This window comes from Mus caroli, unplaced genomic scaffold, assembly GCF_978045245.1.
Source record: "Mus caroli unplaced genomic scaffold, Mus_caroli_1 scaffold_1, whole genome shotgun sequence".
Lineage (NCBI taxonomy): Eukaryota > Metazoa > Chordata > Mammalia > Rodentia > Muridae > Mus > Mus caroli.
This window is the reverse complement of record NW_028227256.1, coordinates 165,527,632-165,549,570: the sequence shown is the minus strand read 5'-3', so window position 1 is coordinate 165,549,570 and position 21,939 is coordinate 165,527,632. Positions and strand designations below refer to the sequence as shown.

The following is a 21,939-nucleotide window of genomic DNA, read 5'->3' as shown; positions in this document are numbered from 1 at the left end:
CACAGGGGAGAAGCCTGGGACATGTAGCCGTGGGGACGTGTTGTTCTGCCTGTATAGGGACTGTCTTCCTAAATTCATTTGGCATGCTGCCAAGTCCTACAGAAAGGACCCAGTTGAGAGGTGGAGAGATAAAGGCACAAACTGTTTCTGCCAACAAGAAAGTTCTGAGCTTATGTCTCCTAAAAGGGGGGACTATTACGGGTCAGCTTGTGGAAGCCTGTTAGGTGTACTGATTTTAGGCCACTGTCAGACCTTATTCAATTAATGAGGGATATGGCTTATACCATTGATACCCCTCCTCTGGAAGACTTCAGATCGGGGAGGAGGAGATGTTTTCCTGCTGCCTCAAATAAAACACAAGAACAGAACCAGTGGGATGACTAACTGTAAAGCCCAACTAAAACAAAATCACTAACTGGTTCTTCACATGCCCTTTTTAATTCCTTACATTTCAGCAGGTTATGTTGATCTGGCGTCCTTCCCGGCTGCCGACTGCTATAGGGGATTCCCCATAAAACATACAACGATAGTGATTAAGTGCTAAGGAAGGAAGTGCTATAGGTTAAAGCAGAAAGTGGACTTGTGTCTGGTGCTGAATGGGAGCGTGAACTCGGTCCATATCAGCTCTGTTTTTCACTGCTTTAGTAATAATGTGCAAGGGGCTTTGGTTGGAATCACTCAGGGAGGAAGTCTTAGTGAAGTCCTGTATCACCACCACTGCCAGCCAGGGAGCTGTCAGTAAAATGTGAGAAGACAGCGTGAGGGAGGCCTGGTTTAGGCGACCTGTATGTTTCTGGTGACCGGACAACATACATTGCTTAACCAAGGCAGACTCTGCAACTAGATCACCCGGGTTTGAACACTGGCTCCTTCTGTGACGAGTTGTGAAACCTGCCTCGCTACTGTCCTGCTCATCCTTCTCCTCCTCGCAGAATGGGAAGACTCACAAAACTGCCTTAATCACCATCTCCATGGGAAGACCATGCTCTTTAACTCCCATGAAGTATTTAAGGTAATGATTTCTGTAGGGGGAGCGTTCTGTGATTAGGAACATCCCTGAATCCATCATCATTATCTGAAACCCAATGATATGTTTTCCATGTGGCCATTGTTACTTACAGAAGTTGAACATGGGGAATGACTAATTATAAACACTGATTTTATATGCTGAGGCAGGGGAATGACTAATTATAAACACTGATTGATTTTATATGCTGAGGCAGCTACACTAATTTTACACTTTTATTATTCATTTTAATCAAAATTGTTAAGTGTGGATACATTTCTAAAAAACAAGTTTTAGTCAGTGGAAAAGAGATAAGCATTGTCTAAATCTGAACACTGCCTGTAACTTTTTAAGCACCAAAGATAAACTCTACTCAACTTCTAATTACAGAGAGGGCCGAAGCCCTCTGTTTCAGTATCAAGTGTCCGGACTTGGTAATTGGTAGAATTAAGTTCTTATTCCAGCTTATCCCTGACTCAAGTATCCTATGTTTTCACTTCTCCTTCTATGTTATGAAGACAAAACAAATATACTAACAGAGAAGGTTCCACTAAGAAAACAAGTTTTAAGCCTTAGATGGGGAACAACAAATAATTCTCCTAATGAAGTGTACAGCTGATTCCAGCAAGAAACGTAACTGTTGGCTTTGAAAACAACCTAAAAGGCCCAGCAATTATAATTGCTTCTTGCCTACTGGTCAGAAATGTTAGTTAATAAAACAAACAGAGTCTGGGAAGATCTGTGGAGTTATGCTATAAACTCATGCTTTTTGTGTGTCTTTGACAATACTAGCAACCCACAGAAACAATGAAAGAGAATGCATGTTTACTCTGTGATGAACACTGTGCAGAAATCTTCAGGACGAGACGTCCAGTCTCTTGCTTTACTCTGAGCACACGGCATAGGACTAGAATATATTTGTTAGCCTGAAATTTCAGGAATGTCTATCAGTTCCAAAACCCGGGGACAGATCTGTAGGCAACTGCACTTTGAAGCAATATTTCTCAAACATCAGACCACCATCTATCCGAAATGTATTAAATTAACACAGTATGCTAATATTAGAATTAAAACACTTAGAACATCATGTAAGGCAAGCGGCGAATTATCTAAGTTTGGAAGAGAGATGAGTGTGTATGTGTGTATGTGGTGTGTGTGTGTGTTCCTGATAAAAGGTGATTATTACTCTACTGAAGTTTGGTTAAATGTTTATGTAAGGAACATAGAAAATATGATTTAAATACATTTTCACCAATAGAATGTTTATTGTAATTCTTGTAGTAACTGCTCTTGATTTTTTTAATGAGTAACCCCTTTGCTTGTTAAAAAGAGTGACAAGATTTTCATAGTGATGTCTCTTTGCCCATCTCTCAGCCCCTTTATATCACAACATATTCTGATGTAGTTATGTTGACTCTGAGATGTCTCCTCAGTTGTGCTTCTTGGGAATCAGTGTCTCCTTAGCTTTTGGTTTTCTGCAGCTAATAACCTAGAGACTGACATAGTGTGGAAGTCTATAAAAAATAAATAAATAAATAAATAAATAAATAAATAAATAAATAAATAAATCGTGCCTAATGGAAGTCTAGTGAGGGCTGGAAGGACATCAATAGGGACGTCTCGAAGGACAGCAGGTATGAGGGCCATGCTAACAGACCTTCAGATCTTAATGACTATGAATCTCAATCTCTTAACCTATTACAGAAAAACAATAAACATTGGTAGATTTCTTCCACTCTTTCTTAGATTTTAATCAGCCTCAGAGGTCACTGATTTTTTTTCCACTTGACTTTTTTTTTTAACATTGACTTCCCAGGGATGTGACACCAGCCAGAACATTCTAAAACTAAAGATTGCTTCTGACACCCACACAAGTCTGTAGTAGAACACCATGCATCTCCAACTCATGCACCCCTAGCTGCCCCAAATGACAAGCCCTCTGTGCCACCCTGAGATGCCTTCTGCCAACTCTTCAGGGGCATGTGAAATAGAAAGGCAAAGATGAGGGATGAGGAGCTATCTGTGAAATGACGGGTCTTCTGCAAAGCAAGTGCAGAAGCCATGCGACACTCAGAAGTCCATAACCACCTCACCAAGAGTTGGCAACAGAAACTGTCATTCAGTCGACACCCGTCAAGTTTCATGCCTTGATCTGCACTCTCTCTTTTCACTCTAAAAGCAGCCCCATGGGTGGCATGATAGCCCCCTTTTTACTGATTAGTGAATATAGTCTTAACAGGGGAAGGTAACTGGCTCAAGATCACATTGCTTCTGAATGTAGGACTAGCTTCCTTCCTGAACCTGTCTAACAGCATATTTAACATTATAAAATGAACTAATAAGAACAATTCAATGGAATTTTCCAGAGATTATGAGGTAACTGCTGCTCATGAGTCAGCTTTATCTGAGAGTAAGATTAGCCCCACACAGGTTAAAAGAAGTGCTGCAACATTGTAGAACAACAATGCCACCCCAAGTGTTGTGGATGCAAGGAGGACAGAGCCAGCAGTCCTCAGCTTCCTGTACAAGCCTGGCGATCTGAATTTGACCTCCAGAAGTCACATGAAGGTGGAAGGAGAGAATAGACTTCACTAGATTGTTCTATGACCTTTACATGTGTGCTGTGGCACACACACACACAGAGAGAGAGAGAAAGAGACAGACAGACAGACAGACAGACAGACAGAGAGATAGAGACAGAGAGAGTAAATAAATAAAAAGCATCAATTTAATAAACAATAAAATATGGCCTAGGTACTAGAGTTGATAAACATTACTGAGAAGAGGAAAGATGGAGTGTTAGACAAGGAGATTTGCGGGAGGCATCTGGAATCTAAGACACAGCAACATCCCTATACCAGGAAAAATCAGAAAGAAAAAGGACTAACAAACACTGGGTGTAAGGAATCCACTTTACAACTCCCATGATTTGTGGTTCTTGGCCTCAGAGATTAATACAAATAATAAAAGGCAATGAGTTCAAACATGAAGCTTATATGATCACATGCCTGTGGCATGCCAGGTCAGGATGTGCAGGTGGATGCAGAACACAGGGATGGGGGGCTCCTCAGTGCAGGCCGGGAAGCTGCTACACTATCCCATAAAACATAAAGTGCCCTTCAAAGACAGGGGTCCCGGGATGGGCCTCATGGGAAAATCCCTCTCCACTAGCATATCAGTTGAAAGAGTCCCACCCCAGCCAGGGGGTGAATCCCAGGCATAATCTAAACAGCCTGCCTTCAGAAACACAGATGAACCCCAAAATAGGGAAGGCAAAAATATAGTTAGATTGCGTGGCCAGAGACACAAAAGGAAATAAAAAAGCAAGAAGAAAATACTGTTGAAATAAACAAAATATGTATAAAATCCAAACCAGACATTCTTCTGTAATCAAGAAATAAAAGAAGAAACCTGTTTGCTTTAAAAATCACCTATACCATAGTTTACTGCAGTGTGGTACATTGAACTCTTAAACGAATGGAGACTTTAGGGAAAATCTCCTGGAATCAAACAAAGGCTAGAGTTGGCAGTGTCCTTGCTGGGTCACCGTCTTCATTTTTTGCTGTTATGTGCAATGTTACCATACGGGAAAACTGGAAGTATACAGGACATGTCTCACCTTCAACTGTGCTGCAGATTTTAATTCAAACTTAAGCTTTAAACATGACTGCATATAAAACTCATTTGAAAAGAAAATGGAAGACAAAGAGAGAAAATCGAGAATGCCACCTGGACCAGCTAGGAGCCACAGTTGTCCACAGTCAGGTGTCAGGAGCCAGGAGCCCCTGCCTCCACTCCCAGGCCAAAAGGCTAATAAAATTGTGTGTATGTAAATAGAATATGATACCCAACTCACACAGGAACAATAACAATGTTCTATCCACACCTCAGATGGAAAAAAATCACACACCCTTCATGGTGGTACCTTTTAAAGACAGCATAGTATTTTCACAGACAGATCAGAACATCCCCCATCTACTAAAAGGCTACTAGAAAGACTGGGGAGAAACTAAAAAAGGCTTCGGTGTTTCCTAGACCAGCGAGGGTTTCTATCAAGCAAGGGTAGAGGAATGGTGTCCTACTGTGTGGCTTCTTAAAGCAAAGCCAGGACCTAGGTTTGGGGTGGTATGAGGATTGAGATGGATGTTAAAGCTCGACATTAACCCTCTGACAATCTACTTCACAAGGGAAGGGCAAGAGTTAGGGTGGTGATGTGGGATGCTGTGCACCCAGTTTCACAGTCAAGGGCTCCTTCAAGTTGCCACTGGTAAGATCAGCTTTTGCATGCTGATGAGATAACTGGTGGGAGGAGGTGGGTCCTAGATAGCTGTAGAACAGAGTCGGACCACTAGAGATGCCAACGTCAGATTAAATGGTTGGTCTGTTCAGCCACACCTCCACCCTCAAGCAGGGCAGAGGACCTAAAGGTTGAGTTGGTCATGAGTGTCTAATTACTAAAGTGTGCCTCTGTAATAAAGCTCTATTAAAAACCCAAAAGGATAGGGTTGAGATAACTTTCTGAGAGCTGGATGCATGGAGATAAATGGAAGCTGGTGCCCTTAAGGGGGCTATAGGAGCTCTGGGCCCTTTTGCAGACACCTTGCCCTGCGTATCTCTTTATCTGCCATTGATACCTTTGAAATGCCTTTATTTAAAAAAAAAATGGCAGAGCATAAGTGAAATGTTTTCTATCACGCACTTAATTGAGCTGCAGGAGGAGGGTGTCCTGGGAACGCCAGTTTACCGCCAGCTAGTTCAGAAACACAGATGACAATCTGCAACTTGCCACTGACATCTAAAGTAGGCAGGCAGCAGCCATATGAGACCCATCCTTCCACAGACTATGTCAGAATTGAGAGGAGTGAGAGTTTGGAAAGAGCTCCCACACATCTGGAATAAGCAGGAAAGGCACACCGGCGTGTTTCCTTACACCCCTGCTCCCTGTGGCCCAGCTGCTTCAGCAGAAGCTGCTGTAACATCTGATGGGAATGTGAGCCACATGACCTCCAAGATGCCTACCAATGATCCTCTTGTGTCCTGCTGAAGGAAAAGCACTCTGGCCTGAAGACCTCATAGGGGAGGGCCCCTAGAGACCCGGAGCATCTGTCACCACCCATTAAGCCAAAATGGTCTACCCCTGGCTTTGAATGGCATCTAAAGACTACAGAGGCTGCCTTGGGGACTATTGGCAAAGCTGGGACCAGGATAAAAGAGACTGGGCCACATCAGAAAAGAGCATTCAGTGGTGTGTGATGAGTTACTCCTCTATTCCTAGAACTTGAGAAGAAGCTGAGGAAGAAAGGTTGCTAGCTCGAAGTCAGCCTGCGCTCCATAGTAAGGCCCTGTCTCAAAAGATCAGAAAGTCTTGGGAGAAGGCTCAGTCAGGAAAGTAATTGTCATATAAGCATAGGGGCCTGAGTTCAAATTCCCAGGACCCATGTAAAAGCTAGGAGGGGCACTGAACAACTCTAACCCCAGTGCCAAGGTAAGGGACTTATTCTCAGACCAGTCTAACTGAACTGGCAAACTCCAGATTCACTGGGAGATCCAGTGAATAAGGTAGAGAGCGATTTAGGAAGATGCCCAACAATCAACCACTGGGCTCCAATAACAAACACATGCCCCAACCCTAACCCTAACACACACACACACACACACACACACACACATCAACAATAAAGGAAAATGAGAAAGTAGGAGGAAGAGAGAGAAAGAGGGCTTCTGAAAACAAGGTGTGTAGCTTCTGGGGAATGACACTCAAGGTTGATCTCTGATCTTCACAAGTGCACACACAAAAACGCACATACATGCACTCACAAAAACATAAAAATGACAGGACAGAAGAACATTAACTCAACAAGTACTTAAGAAACAGCTATCTTGGGCTGGTGATATAGCTCAGTGGGTAAGAGCACCCGACTGCTCTTCCGAAGGTCCAGAGTTCAAATCCCAGCAACCACATGGTGGCTCACAACCATCTCATAACGAGATCTAGCGCCCTCTTCTGGAGTGTCTGAAAACAGCTACAATGTACTTACATATAATAAATAAATAAAAAAAAATTAAAAAAAAAAAAGAAACAGCTATCTTACTTACTGCTGTCAGTATCTGAGGAGGATGGTTCTGGGAGATTCTTGTTGTCCGTTTCAGCTCTAAAAATCTGTGATAAGTTTTGCAGTGTTTGTTTATGAGTGTGAGTGTGTGTGTTGACTATATGAGTGTGAGTGTGTATGTGTTAGTGTTTGTGTATATGGTGTCTCTGTGAGCGTGAATATGTGATAAAGAGTGCACCAGTATGTGTGTACTTGGGTTCAAGTGCATGTGGATGCCCGAGGTTGATTCTCACAATTATCATTCTTCTACCTTATTCACTGAGTCATGGTTTCTCAATCAAACCCGGAGCTCACAATATTGTTAGTCTTGCTAGCCTGCTTGCACTGGAGACCCTGTCTCCATCTTCAAGGTTACCACTACAGGTGGGTCATTGTCCCCAACCAGCATTTACATAGGTTCTGGGGGAACAAAACTCTAGCCATCACACTTGTGTGACAAACACTTTAGCCTGTGAGCCATCTGATAAGTACATTACAGGCTGGGAATAAAAGGAAACCATGTTAAAAATGGGCAAAGTCACAGGAACACCACCCACAGCTTCACGCAGACTCCTGGGAAAGGACAACCTCTGCCCTGTGGAGCCATCGTCCTGAAAAGCTTCATTTACAAGCACAGAATTAGCTGGCCCGCTGGAACGTGCTCTGTGAAACCTTTGCATCTCCTTTGTATCTCCTACCTCTTACCTCCTCTGAAGTCACCATGAGCCAAGGCTGGTGGGTGAGGAAGAGAAAGCACAAAAATATTCGCACTCCTTTATGATGGAAGTCACCAAACCTCAGGCAGATCCCAGCACTCCCGTCAGGCAGACGAGCAAACCGTGCTTAGAGAGATTCAGTGATGGCAGTAGACTGAATGGCTGGCTCAATTCCCCATCTCCATAACTAATAGTCTATTTCTCTATCTTATGGAAGCCTAGCCAACAAGTCTTCAAGCTGCATTCCCCACTCCAGGGGTCTGAGCTTGCAATATGTCTCAGCTAATGGGATATTAGCAGACATGATGGCAGCGGAGGTTTGGAGTGTGCCTGTGTAGTCGGGCATGCCTTTTGTGACTGGCAGGAGCCCATCCCTTTCAGCTACTGCTCCTCTAACCTGAACCCCAGAGCGAATCACAGAAGACCTGAACCAGACCTAGGCCGAGAGCTAAGCTCAGTTGATTGAGATCAACAGACTCTAGCCTGAAGCAGTCACTCCTGTTAACGCTGAGACTTCAAAATGCAGGAGTCTGTGCTTTAGGTTGTATGCAGTGAAAATTAGACATGATTTCTTATGCTGCATCATCACCATCATCATCATCATCATCACAGTAAGTCACCGCTTTAAGCTGTGTCTGCGCTTAAAAAGGAAGTTCTTTAAACGCAGAGAATTGCCTTGCCATAGACCTAGGCTGCATCCCATGGACCACCTTCCCTGCAACCACAAGGCACTCACCTGAGTCTGAGGCTGCAGGGCTCACCAGGCTCAGCAGCTCCCGTTCTTTCTCATAGTCCCCTTTGCAGAGCAGCTGGCCCTCCTTCAGGACAAACTCGTCACCCTTCTGCAGCTGTCGCTCACAGACGCAGCAGCAGAAGCAGCTCAGGTGGTAGACGCTCTTCTGGGCACGCATGACAAACTCATTGGGCGCAATGGCCTCGAAGCAGCCCCCACATTTGACAGCAAACAGTCTACAAGAGGGAGAGAAAGAAAAGCGATGAGGTCTCCCTGCCAGTCAACAGCAAGAGGACCTTCAACCCTGGGACAGGAATGTTTGTACTGGAGCAGATTTCAGATTCAGGGTAATCGGTGACTTTCTGGTCTCCCTCAATCCCTGACAACTAATGCTGACTAATGAAAGCCCAAAAATTTAAATATCTAATTTTTTTCACTTTTAAATTATCTGATGAGATTATAATTGCATTTGTAAACACTGTGGCATACGCACATAAACATCTTAACATATCTGTGATATTCAGTCATTATAGCATTTTTCTACTTTCAAAAGAAAGAGCCATTTTCTTTTTTAAACTAGTAACATGATCGCAAGGGTAGGAGTCTTTACAAAACATTCTCTGCTTATCCCTGCATACCAGAGGAGCTGATAGATATAGGAAGGTCAGCTGGCGCGAGAGAGGGCAGCAAGGAGGGGGCAGGGCGTAAAACTGCACTGCCCCCTTCTTCACAAAGACAGACACAAGTGGATACAAAAGTATATTTAGGGAGACCATGCCAATTTGTTCTGCTAATTTGACCCACTTTGGCAGGAATGACGGAAACAACAGAAACAACAGAAGATTTTCCTATAAACAAGCCAACTACCACATTGGCCTGAGTGGGGCCAGTCCTATCTCTTTGCTTGTTCATAGGACAGTCGCTCTTTCTTCTTTTCATTCTCTTGTTTTCATTAATTCAGAAGCATCCACTACACGGGCTGTGATCCACTATCCACTCTGATTGAACAGAGAGGGAAGAAATAGAAACCAGGCCCCATCTCTGTGTGTGTGTGTGTGTGTGTGTGTGTGTGTGTGTGTGTGTGTGTGTGTGAGTGATTGCTGTAGACTCAACAGTATGCAAGACAAATCCTCCACCGTTTGGAGCTCATCTGCTTGTGGAAGAACATAAGTCAGACTAGGAAGATGGCAGGGTGGATAAAGGCCCTTGCCATGCAAACCTGACAACCTGAATTCAAACCCTGAGGCCCACTTAAAGATGTGAGGGGAAAACTGACTTCAGAAAGGTGACCTCTGACCCCCATGTGTGTGCCATAGTGGCACTAAAAAATAACAAAACCAACAACAATGCAGAGATGTCCCGTGGTGGCTACAAAATCTTAGAACACAGAGTCGGAGCATGCATAAGGAATTAGAATAGTCAATCGCTTCCCAACCATAAAATAGTACTTGTTGGGTTATATGGCAATACCCTCACACAGTGTGTTTGTCTTGGAAGCTTGCCGTAGACTGGAACAATCTGAAGGTGGAGTGCAAAGGAGGCTTGGGAAGGGCTCCCAAGGAGGCATGACACACAGACTGGCACTGGAGAGAGGGAAGACATTGAAGCTTTGAGTGGAGGAAGCCAAAGCTTGAAAAAGATAACCAGGTCATCTGCCATGGATCCTGGAGCCACCCACGGACAGCCTCCCAGGACAGGATGCAATCTGCAGGATTGGAAGGAATGTGCTGTATGGCCTACAGTCTAAGCTGTGAGCTCCCGTGCCCATCCCTCAGCCCCTGTGAAGCAACTCACTTTACACGCCCCCTCCCCATCTCTCACATACCCTGATGGAGGATAACGTTGAGCACCTATCCAATGGCTGGTGTTGCCTTTTCACTACTAATACGCTCCACACAGAGAACTGCAAGGACCAGAAGCCTTTCCCCTCTCTCTCCCTCCCTCCCTCCAGCTGCCCACTGCAGGTTTTCCCCGACTTATTACTGGAGTCCCTCCAATATTTTCTTTCACACCCTCTCCCCTTGCTAGATGCCACGTGCTGTGTAGAAAGTCTACCTAGTTCATCCCTCGGCCTCCCAAGTCCCTGATCTCTGTTTGCCAACCTGAGCAAACTAATCAATGCTTTTCCAGTAGCCAGTCAAAGACCCTTTGTCCCCATGCCTTGCTTCTTTTCCCTATCCCCTGAAATGGACTGTTAAACAGACTCAGGGCAAATGTTCCCAGGGAGTCAACAAACACTTAAGGAGCTTCAGCAGCGGGTGGTAGCATCTGTGCTTGTCTGACTATTAATCTCCTCCTCCTTTTTCTTTCCTGTTAAATTTGTCACTCACTCCATAAATTTCCACCCTGTGTTAAAGGAAAGAGGGGTGGAGTGAGTATAACAAAGAGTGTCCGCCATGTTGACTCAGGAGCGCTGGACGAAGTGAAAGTAGTCATCTAGGCTCAAATCCTGAAGAGGCCATGTTCCCTGGAGGACTGCAGGCCAGAAGAGTCCGGCAAGCCTTGTTCCTTCCGTTCTCCCTCCCTGGAGCCAAACCATGTCAGCTGCACCTTACTCCCTTGCCTCTTGTAACCTTCAAGAGCAATTCGAGAAGAGGAACATGCCATCTACCACCTGGGTGCCAGATGTGTACACAGCTGTACGGGTACCACTGTGGACCCAGCTGCCGACTGCACAGCCTCCCACAAGTTGTTTTCTCTGAGGCTCAGAGAAGCAGAGAAAAGGATTTGTTCAAAAGTCCAGGTCATAATTAAAACACAGCCTGTCTCTTCCTAGTGCTTGAGATGTGTCCCCCATGGTTAGTCCCCCTCTGAATGCTAATGAGTCTGCACTCTGGGTTCAGAGTCTGGCAGGCTGCTGGAAAGCTGGGCAATATCTCCAGAACTACCCAGCTCACCTCTGTAGACCTGACAGCATCCAACTTTTCTCACCATTCTAAATCTCTTCTCTTCTCTTCTCTTCTCTCCTCTCCTCTCCTCTCCTCTCCTCTCCTCTCCTCTCCTCTCCTCTCCTCTCCTCTCCTCTCCTCTCCTCTCCTCTCCTCTCCTCTCCCCTCCCCTCCCCTCCCCTCTCCTCTCCTCTCCTCTCCTCCCCTCCCCTCCCCTCCCCTCTCCCCTCCCCTCCCCTCCCCTCCCCTCCCCTCCCCTCCCCTCCCCTCCCCTCCCCTCCCCTCCCCTCCCCTCCCCTCCCCTCCCCTCTCCTCCCCTCCCCTCCCCTCCCCTTCCCCCTCTCCCCTCCCCTTTTGGGGTATCTCTCCCTTGTATCTCATTATCTCATCCCCACTTGTAAAATGAAAATGGAGCATTTTCCTTGTAGAAAACCATCCTGTGTAACAGGGTCCCTGGTATTGAGCCCCTCCATCTACAGATCACCTTTTTGGGGGAGGGGTATCATAGCAAATGAAGCTACCTTTGTTCTTAGAGAGTCACAGTGGGCAGGAGGCTAGGGGTGGCTCGATTTATGTCAAGTTACATGAAATATCTGAGAGGAGGAAACCTCAGTTGAGAAAATGCCCCCATTATATTGGGCTGTGGGCTACCCTGTAGAGCATTTTCTTAATTAGTAATAGATAGAGGAGGGCCCCTCCCACTGTGGGTAGTGCCACCCCTGGGCTGGTGGTCCTGAGTTCCATAAAAAAGCAGTTTCAGTGAGCCATAAAGAGTGAGACAGTAAGCAGTACCCTCCATAGCCTCTGCATCAGCTCTTGCCTCCAAGTTCCTGCCTGTTTGAGCTCCTATCCTGACTTCCTTCAATGGTGAACAGTGATATAGAAATATAAGCTGAATAAACCCCTTTCTTTCAGACTTGCTTTTCACTCATGTTGTTTCATGGCAGCAACAGAAACACTGACTAAGACAAGTTCCTCCAAGGATAATGGGGGTACTGCTACAACTGACTTTACCGTGTTGTTTTGGGGGTGGATTGTGGAAGAACTTCGGAACTCTGGGCTAGGAAAGTCATTGAGTGTTGAGAGTTCAGTGAACTGAACTCAGGAAAAAGAATGTTGACAGCAGTGCATGCAATGGAGGCCTGGCTTATAAAGAGGGAAGCAAAACTCTGCAGGGCTTTCTGTGTGAAGAGTCTGTAGTTCTGGTCAGCTGGCACTGAAGAATCAGCTGTGATTAACAAGGTACCAGAAATATTAAAGTGAAACCTTTGCTTTGCTGGGATACTCAGTGCTAGTCAGCTGGGGCTAAGAAGTTAGCAGTGATGAAGGGACCAGCATTACTGAGGAGAAATCTTTTGGAAAGTGTATTCTGAGAGTCAGCCCACCAACGCTAGGCTCCAGGCACAGCCAGGTTGTAAGCTTGTAGTATAGCAGTCACCCAGGTTGGACTAGTTTTGAAGGCATGAAGGGATCATATAGAGCTGCTGAGGCTTGGTGCTGTGAGAGGCTAGGAAGGGCCACTGGGGAAGGCACAGCCTGAGAAGGCCCAGGATTAAAGGGTCATGCAGAGAAGTTGAGGCTTGGCCCCATGCAAAACCCTATGAGAGGCTATTGGTGAAAGTGTAGCCCAGTTGTAGCAAGGGACCCCAGCATTTTGGGGATGCCAGTACCATGGGATGACCACCCAAAATAGGAGCAGCAGTGGCGTGGAGCCAGCTGGAGCCTAGAATACAAGCTGTGTGTGCTACAGAGAGCAGAGATGGAGAAGTGAGCCAAGCACTTTGGAGAAACACAGACGATCATGAGTAGATCCCAGACATTGACATCGTGTGGTCTACACTGTTTGGTTCAAATTGTAAATGCGCCCTGCTTCTTTCCCTTTACAGTAAGAAAGTTTTTTATTTTTTATTTTACAGGATCCCACAGTTGAGAGACTTAATATTTTTTAAAAGAGATTTGGGGATGTTTTGCAGAGAATTTGTATTTTATAAGAGACTGTATATTTTTAAAGAGACAACTTTTGAAGTGAATTTGTAAGGCTTCTGGACTTTCTAAATTTGTAAAATGTTTTATATCGTGTGGTTTCATTATTACTGTGTGATCTTGGGATGAACAAGAAAGGAAAGGTTGTGGATCAACAACGATGTGTTTATTGTCAAGTTGACTAGGAATCAGTTGTGCTGGCTAGCTTCGTGTCAATTTGACAAAAGCTAAAGTCATATGAAAGGAGAGAACCTCGTTTAAGAATAATGCCTCCATAAGACAGGCTGTAGGCAAGCCTGCAGGGAATTCTCCTAACTTACTGAGTGGTGCCATCCCTGGACTGGTGATCCTGGGTTCTATAAGAAAGCAGGCTAAGCATGCCAGTGAACACTACCCTCCCATCCTTTCTGCAACAGCTCATGACTCCAGGATCCTGCTGTGTTTCAACTCTTTCCTGTGTTTCACCACAGCAATAGAAACCCCAACTATGGCAGGGCTCTACATGAACGGTCTTTGGGATGTGTACAGAGAAACATCAGAGAAGTACGCACACAATCGACTGAGGCTACTGGTCACAGAAGCCTTTCTTTTCCCTCCCTCTCTCCCCTACTCTTGCTATCTTTACCCCATCCTTTTCCAGGCAGGGAAGTACAGACTGGCTCCAACTTCACTCCAATGCCTGCTTACATCTTCTTGTACAGCCAAAAGCTACAAGAGGCACAACTATGAGTCTTGTTGAAAGTCTACTGCACAGACTCTACCACATCCTAATGACCTGACTGATTCATCACTGGCTCTTGCAGCCTCAGTTTGCACAGAGGATAGAAGCAAGCACGGTGACTGTATCTGTTAGCAAGTAAGAACTGAATAAGAACACATACATGGAGTACGTTTATCAGCTATGTCTCTGCCTTTTATATCTGTGGAGTTTCCCTACTTTCCCCAAAGGTGGTTTTCCACATTTACGGACTTTATGAGTCCCACCCTAAGGCAGCCCTTCTTCCAATGTGAGTTCTTCCACTGACTTCATCTCTGTTTCTGGCATGCCAGGCAAAGCATGTTCCTCAGACCCAGCTATGGCTCTATCCTTGGCAGAGTTCATCCACATTATTTCTCATACAGCATTATTTCTTACTGCTGACTTCATCTCTATATCCTGTGCTTGGAACCAGAGCAGAAAGCAAAGGGAAAGAGCATCTTACCCCAGGGAAAGGGCCAGGTAGACCCGAGCTCAGGGTATTGCCTATACCACCTGTCTCGAAGAAGTCACTCCTGTCCCTGGACTTTGAGTTTCTTGTCTTTCATTTCTTAATGGTACATTCCACCTAAACACCACATAATGCCAAGACTTAAAAGTCAGAAAGAAATGGGAGAGTGTGTCTTCTAAGAGCACAGTTCTCAGCCAGAGAAGCCTGAGATGTCAGTATCTAATCCCTGTGTCCAGACAGTGTTTGACAGTGTTTGGCCGTGGTAACCCTTTAAACAATATATTTTACACAGTATCATTTACACACAGATGCACATGCACACATGCACGTGCGTGCGCGCATTCACATACACACACACACACGGCAGTTAAATCAAAACTGCATACCCTAGATAAGTATCTTCTAGACTATATATATTATGCAATCTATTATTTAAAAATGCTAAGCCTGTATATATTATATAGCCTAAAAAAGATGTCTTCTGGAAGATAATATTTTACTCCCGAGTCATGTTTGAAATTCACTAAAGCAGATAGTCTCCTAACTCATTCTCATTTCTGTCTTGTGTCTTCTGCCTTGTAACTATGGAGACAAAAAAATGTTTCGGGCACAGCTATAAAGGCTTGACACTGAAGCACTACTAAGGAACAAGCTGGAGGCAACCATAAAGTAAAGAACCTCAGAAGCAATGGTTTATTCTACACCACAGGCATTACAGTAGCAAAGTGGTGGCCTGCCAAGGTGTTAGGTGGCATGTGAATACCAGCATCTGCTGTGTGGTCTAAGGAAAAACCACTCTGCTGCTCTGAACAGGATTTGTCATCAGTAGAACCTACATCAGTCCCCCAAACGGTGGACCAAGCAGAGGGAGCTTATGGAGGACACAGAAGGGGGTAAGTGAATCTTTATCAGATACCCAGTGCTGTGAACTGTGCTGTTTGTTGGGTTTGTCGTTTCGTTGTGTTTGAGTTAGAAGTATGAGGTACTTTACGGATTCACAGAGAGCATCATACCCCCACCTAAACTTGGCGCGTGCCATCTCAGCTCTGCAGGAAAGAATCTTGGGAATGCAGAACACATAGGTCTCTTCTCCACTTCCAGCACACATGTTTCTCAAAGAGAGAACAGAATCTATCCGATAAATCCAAGACTAAGTCTCCGCTGCTATACCCCTTACTAGCTCTGGGAACTTGATCAAAACACAGAAGCCCTCACTTTAGTCATCTGCAAAATGGGAATGATAAGCAGACTCCCCTCCCCCTGCCACCACCACGTGTAAACACACCCCACAATCTGTGCAAATAAAGTAATGAATCAGTTCTTGACACACAACTCCTCAATAAATTTTTTTTTACAGTGGTGATAATGATGTTCGTGATGGATAAAGGGAGTGGAAATGAAATATAAAGCAAGAATTGTATTTCTTTTTTGAAGATGACAAATCATAATGACACAGGCTGGAAGAATGAGCCTCTAGAGAGCAGCTTGGGGGTGGGGAGGTGCTTGGAGCTGCTAGTAGAGGACTAAGGCTTTGAACAAAGTAAGGGCTTTAGAAAAAAATCAGATCTGGAGGAGCAGGGCCTGACTGTCGGCTTACATGCCAAGCATGGTATGAGAGCGTGAAGAAAGCCTGCCAGGTCTGAGATCTTGCCTGCTGGGATAGGCTCAGAGAGAATTTCCCTGTAGCCAACCTCACAGGACTCACCTGGGTTTACTAACTGAGAGAGTTGATTTTAGATGCGCACCTGATCTGATTAAGGGATGTGCGGGTAGCTACTCAATCAGGACTTCTGAGTGTCCCTGTGGAGATGGATCTGGAGAGAGTGGAGTTTAACCAACAAATTGAAATAGTCACACTCATCTAGCTGCCTAAGGACCACCCAATTTGTTCTCAGATTTCTGACTTGGGGACTTGCACAACCCCCAGCACACACCCAGTTGTCAGGACTTCGGCCTTGGACTGTTGTAATACTGAAGTTCTCTGGTGTTCTGGCTCTAGAGGGCCTGTGGCCTCTTTGCCTCGAACTTTTGATCCAATTCTCCTAATAATCCCCTCTTGTATATCTGTAACTCTCTTGTTTGCTCTCTTCCTCTGAAGGAGCCTGAGTTCCTAGCAGTTCCCCTAACAGTTCCAGCACAGTTGACTAAAGCCTCACTGGAGTAAGAATGGCCAGCTCAGTTTGTTTCTTAGGATCAGCTCGTCTGGCACGTTTAGCCACAAGCCCTTATGGTGTCCTCCAATGTCCTGCATCCCTGCTCTATCTTACGCTAGCCACATACCTCTTGTGCCCATTTACACCCTCCATGCTGATAACACAACTTCTCACATGCAGGAATCACCGAGTATGGCAACCTTGTGCAAACTCACAAGCTATCGAAGACCTGACTGAACTGAGAACAAAAAGCGAGCTCCCGTGACAGCACTCCAGACAACGCCTAACCAGAAGTGTGTTTGAAAAGCACAAGATGTTTATCAGCCTTGGTGCAGAGTCCTCAAGGCAGACTCACAAAACATCTGGACCACAGACAAACACAAGGATGGAGGTCCAGATAAATATAAAAGGCATTAATTCCCATTGAGCCTCCTCCAATTTACCAAAAACAAATCAAACCTTGGAAACTAGACTATATCAGGTCACACGCCTTTCCATAGTGCTCCTGGGCCTGAGTTGACGAGGTGTTTGAATCCTTCGGTTTAGGAAGCAGAAGACAGGAGGAGAAGAGAGGGTCTACAGTGGTTCTTTAATGAGGCAGGAATCTGCTCTGTTTCCACCCTCTCCACCAGGGGGCAGCATAGCAACATTCATTAAGTACCATGTTGACTTGGTAACTGAGGTCATCCAGGCAGAGACAGGGATTGGCCATAAGCCAAAACTGTCTGCTGGAAAATCTGCTGCTGGGAGCCTGGGAGAGCATGTGGCTAAACTGAAGGAGAGATGGTGAAAGAAGAGTATTCAAAAGTATTGGGAACCAAAAGCATGGCTTGTGGCCTTAGAAGAAGTGACACAAGCAACCTTGTCAGCTGGCTCCAGGTCTCTGTCCTTGAGGCTGAGCCAACAGCACCACAATAAGCAATGGGGCACGTGGTCCTGAGGCGGTGGGAAAGTCTGCAGAGACAATAGACGTGGCGAGATCATCCATAGGAGACGGTCTTAAGACTCCACAGTGGTGAAAAAATGGAAAACAATACGTGGCTGGCAGAGCCAATCAGAGTTTCTGTCTCCTGGTGACTCCTGGGGAACTGGGCAGAGGACCATACAATGGGATGAGTGAATGAGAGAAAGGACTGTTAACGGTGATGTCTGCAACCCAGAAGCTCCGGGAGGCCTTACTAAGAAATAGGTGTACTCTTTGCATCTCAAAAGACCGTTGGCAATGAATAGATTTACCTTGAAATTATAGACCACGCGTATCTTTCTTGTTCTCAAAAAGAGTGTTTTCCAGTCAGCCAAACTTAATAGGTGAGGGGGGGAAAATCACAGCTCTAAGACCAATCAACATTTATGCAAAACTTGGTTCTCTTTTTGCAAATATGAGTTTCAGAATCTCTTGGCTCCCCAATTTCCATTTAAAAAAAAATAAGATCATGTTATGTCATGTGACATATTTTGCAGATTTAACGATATAACTCGTCTGAAGAGTCTGACACATGATAGCTGCTGTCCATAAGCTATAGCTATTGGCTTCCTTTATTGAAATCAATTTAGCATATCTACCCATGTAAATATTTGTCTAAGGTAATATATTTCAAGACGGTCATTGAGTTTGAACCAGAGCCTCATATATTATCTCAAGTCTACATTCGTCATTATTGTAACAAATTAAATTAAACTTCAGTAAGCTTTTCGCATTATTGGAAAAGAAAGCAACAAGCAAACATGAATAGCCCAGCCCTTGAGAGGAAACGGGGTGAATTTCATTCAGGCTACTATGGCTGTGATAGCCCACAGCAAATATTGATAGTAGCCAGCCCTTGTTGTATGGCACCCACATTCATTGCCTATGACCTAGCATATGTTCAGGAAGTTATCAGCTCTATGGCTGGCCCACCAGAGCCACTGGTTGCTATTTGGTTAATACTGAGATTATCTAGCAAATATTTGGACCAGACCTCTGCTCTGCGTCACTTCCGATGTCAGTTGACTGCTTCTTTTTAGACCACTGGCCCTTGTTTGGATTTGTATCAAGACATGCATGGCCTTACCATACTCTCCTAACCTCCTCCCCGAGAGATCTGTCATCCTCTTCATAAAGGGAAAGAAACCATGATCCCGGAGGAGCAGTGAGCTTGATCACAAGGAAATCTAAGATTATTGAAAGGACCAGCCAACGCTTGTGGCTCAGCAGTCAAGAATGAATGAGGCTACAATGCCGCAGGCTGGCTGACGTAGAAAGGCTCCTCCCCTCAGGCTCCTAAAATGGGGGGGGGGGTGAGAAGCTAAATGAACAGACAGAGGGTAGGACAGTGGACCTCTCTTTCCTCCCCTCCCTCTTTACTTCCTTGCCAAATTTGTCTATGAAACCAGGCTCTGGAGCAAAACAGTGCGGTATAAGTGTGGGTTCCAATAACCCAAGCCAAGGTGGCAGGACTTAGAGTATACACTTTCCATATTGTCACAGAGGCATGGTAAAACATCAAGAAACATAAAACAGACATATGGAAAGTATATGTTTTCTTTTGGAGGAATGAAGGTTTGGTTTCCTTTGAAAACGCCAGTTTTCCTTTCTCTTTATCCTCATTAGCCTCTTGGGCTGCTCTTAAGCACACCCACCAAACAACAGAGGGTGGAGGAAGAGATATTTTTAGCTGATATTCTGGGCACAGATTCCCATTCTTCCACAAGTTTTGGCTTAGCAGCATGGCACCAGGCCAGTCCAATGTATATTCTTAAAAGGAATATATGTTTTCCTGGGTGTGTTCTCTCTCTCTCTCTCTCTCTCTCTCTCTCTCTCTCTCTCTCTCTCTCTCTCTCTCGTGTGTGTGTGTGTGTGTGTGTGTGTTGCATTAGGAAGGACAGGGTCAGGGTATTATGAATGATGCTTTGATGGGAAAGATCCTGGGACCCCAGCAGGGGGCGACACCGAGAGCTCCATGAGTCCTGTTTACCCTGACCACCGTCACTTGTCACTCATGATTTCTATTGTGCTGTGCATCAAAAAAGAAGAAAGAATAAAATAATATTGTCACAACTCAATGGTTCCTCATAGAATTAGCAGATAGCAACAGTACTGTAAAAGGAACTAAATATACCTTGAAGACAAAGAAGGGTGTGGCAAAGCCACTCGCGCCTTGGCAGGTTGGGTGAAAATCCCCACCGAGACATGAAAACCAAAGGCTGTTGCTGAGGGCATTTTCAGGTAGAAAGAAAAAAACAGCTCTGAGTTATTTGGGTTTCCAGAAGGCCTTTAGTTCATGGACCTCAAAGCAGGTGTCATCTTGCAGGACATCTCAGCTCTATGTACAAGTGAGAGTGTTGCTTAACAGTAAAGCAACTGCCTGTGCAGGTTTCAGATTCAAACTCTTGCACCACAAAAATAAAATGAAACAAAAACTGTTTAGTTTGAGAGAAGGAGAGAGAAGTCAGCCTTTGATATCTGAGTCTGTTGCTCTCCAGAGAGGGTGATGGACAGTGGGTCCTGCTCTTCACGCCAGCATCCCTCCTGAAGGGCTGCCCTTTCCAGGTAGACTTGGGGAGCATTGAGGGCTCCCTAAGGGCAAATCTGACCTAGTACATGCGGCACGGTCCTTGTTTCTTGATGGTTTTTATTTTCACCCTTCTATTTTTAAACCTTCCTTTATTAATTAAATTCTTCAATTATCTCCCACCTGTTCATTCAGCTCTCTCACTTGCATCAAAACCGAAAGATGCCAGGCCCACTAGGATAGCTACTAATAAAAACATAGAAAAGACAAGTGTTCACAAAGATGTGAGCTTGGAACCCCTGTGCTCTGTTGCCAGGTGTGTGAAGTGGTGCAACCGCTGCTAGATGAATTATGGAAATTCCTGCAAAAAAAAAATCAAAGGAGAAGTACCATATGATCCAAAAAGTCTCTTACTGGACATAATTCCCCCAAGAACTGGAAACAGGCTCAGAAGAGATGTTTGTACAGCCATGTTCACAGCAGGAATGTTGCCAGTAATAAAATCTGAAAGCAACACTGGTGTCCATTAACAGGTGGACAGACAAACAAAAATTGGTCTAAATATACAAAGGAATGTCGTGCAATCTCAAAAGGGAAGGAGATTCTGACACACGCTACAATTCGATAAGGACATTATGCTAATTAGACAAACCAGTCAGTGGCAACACAGCAGTGTAAATGAACTTAATAAAAGGCACTGAAATTAACTTAATGTCTTTGCTAAGGACAGAGATGGTAAATTTGTGGGTTGCTGGTCACTTCTGCTGGGTCTCTTCTGCTAACTTCTCCACATCTCAACCCATGGAACGTTCAACCCCAACTTCCTGTTTACACCCCTTAGTTATTTTATCTAGGGTTATTACTGTAAATGGCTCACAAATATTGGAGAACTCCAACATTCCTGCTTCTGTCCTCACACATTCTCCTAAGTCTAACTCGTATGCCTGAGTACCTACTAAACACCTTCACTGGGGACTTCTTGCTTCAGTTGTTTTTATTTTAACCGTACTTATTCGTGGAGTGCAATATGACAATTTGATACATAACACTCAGTTACCCAATCGTAGTTGTAAGGAGTTTCCAACTCCTTAAACACTTAAAAATATACATAAGAATATTAGCGTGTGTATTTCCAAGGTACTGTGTGCTATCTTATAAAAACAAACTAAAGCAAAAGCACAATTACATATTTTTAAAATAATTTTTGTTTAAGATTGAGAAACAGAGAACTAAAGAAAGAATGGCCATGTGGGTATGGGAAGAGGTTAGCAGAGGGTATCAAGTACCCTGCAGATGGAGTTGCAAACTCCCCATAAAGGTACTGGGATCTGATCTCCAGTCCTCTGAAAGGACAGCAAGCACTATTAACCACTGAGTCATCTCCCCAGCCCCTCATTTTTTTTTTATTTCTAAACCCACCTACCTCACCTTGATTCAATTCTGCCCCCAACTACAGTCTCTCCTTCCTATTGGTAGATGTCATTTACATCAGGACCAGCATCTCAGACCGACTCCTGACTCTTCTCCACTACACACTCACATCCAGTGGTCAATGAGCAGTATTTGCCCTCACTTTCAAAGTGGGACTGTAATCTGCCCCTTCTCATGCCATTACTGCCACTGTCACTGGGTGACCTCAACCGCCTCATCAGTGTGCCACCTGCTTCCT

At 44.8% G+C, this 21,939-nt stretch overlaps 1 protein-coding gene across 1 annotated transcript in view; it reads right to left on the bottom strand.

Annotated features, from left to right (window-relative positions):
* Positions 1-21,939, bottom strand: part of Lmx1a (LIM homeobox transcription factor 1 alpha) — a 144,702-nt gene that overhangs the window by 33,780 nt on the left and 88,983 nt on the right. The window contains exon 3 of the mRNA XM_021170712.2: positions 8,551-8,783. Coding sequence (XP_021026371.1) covers positions 8,551-8,783 — 233 coding nt within the window. The remainder of the gene's footprint in view (positions 1-8,550; positions 8,784-21,939) is intronic.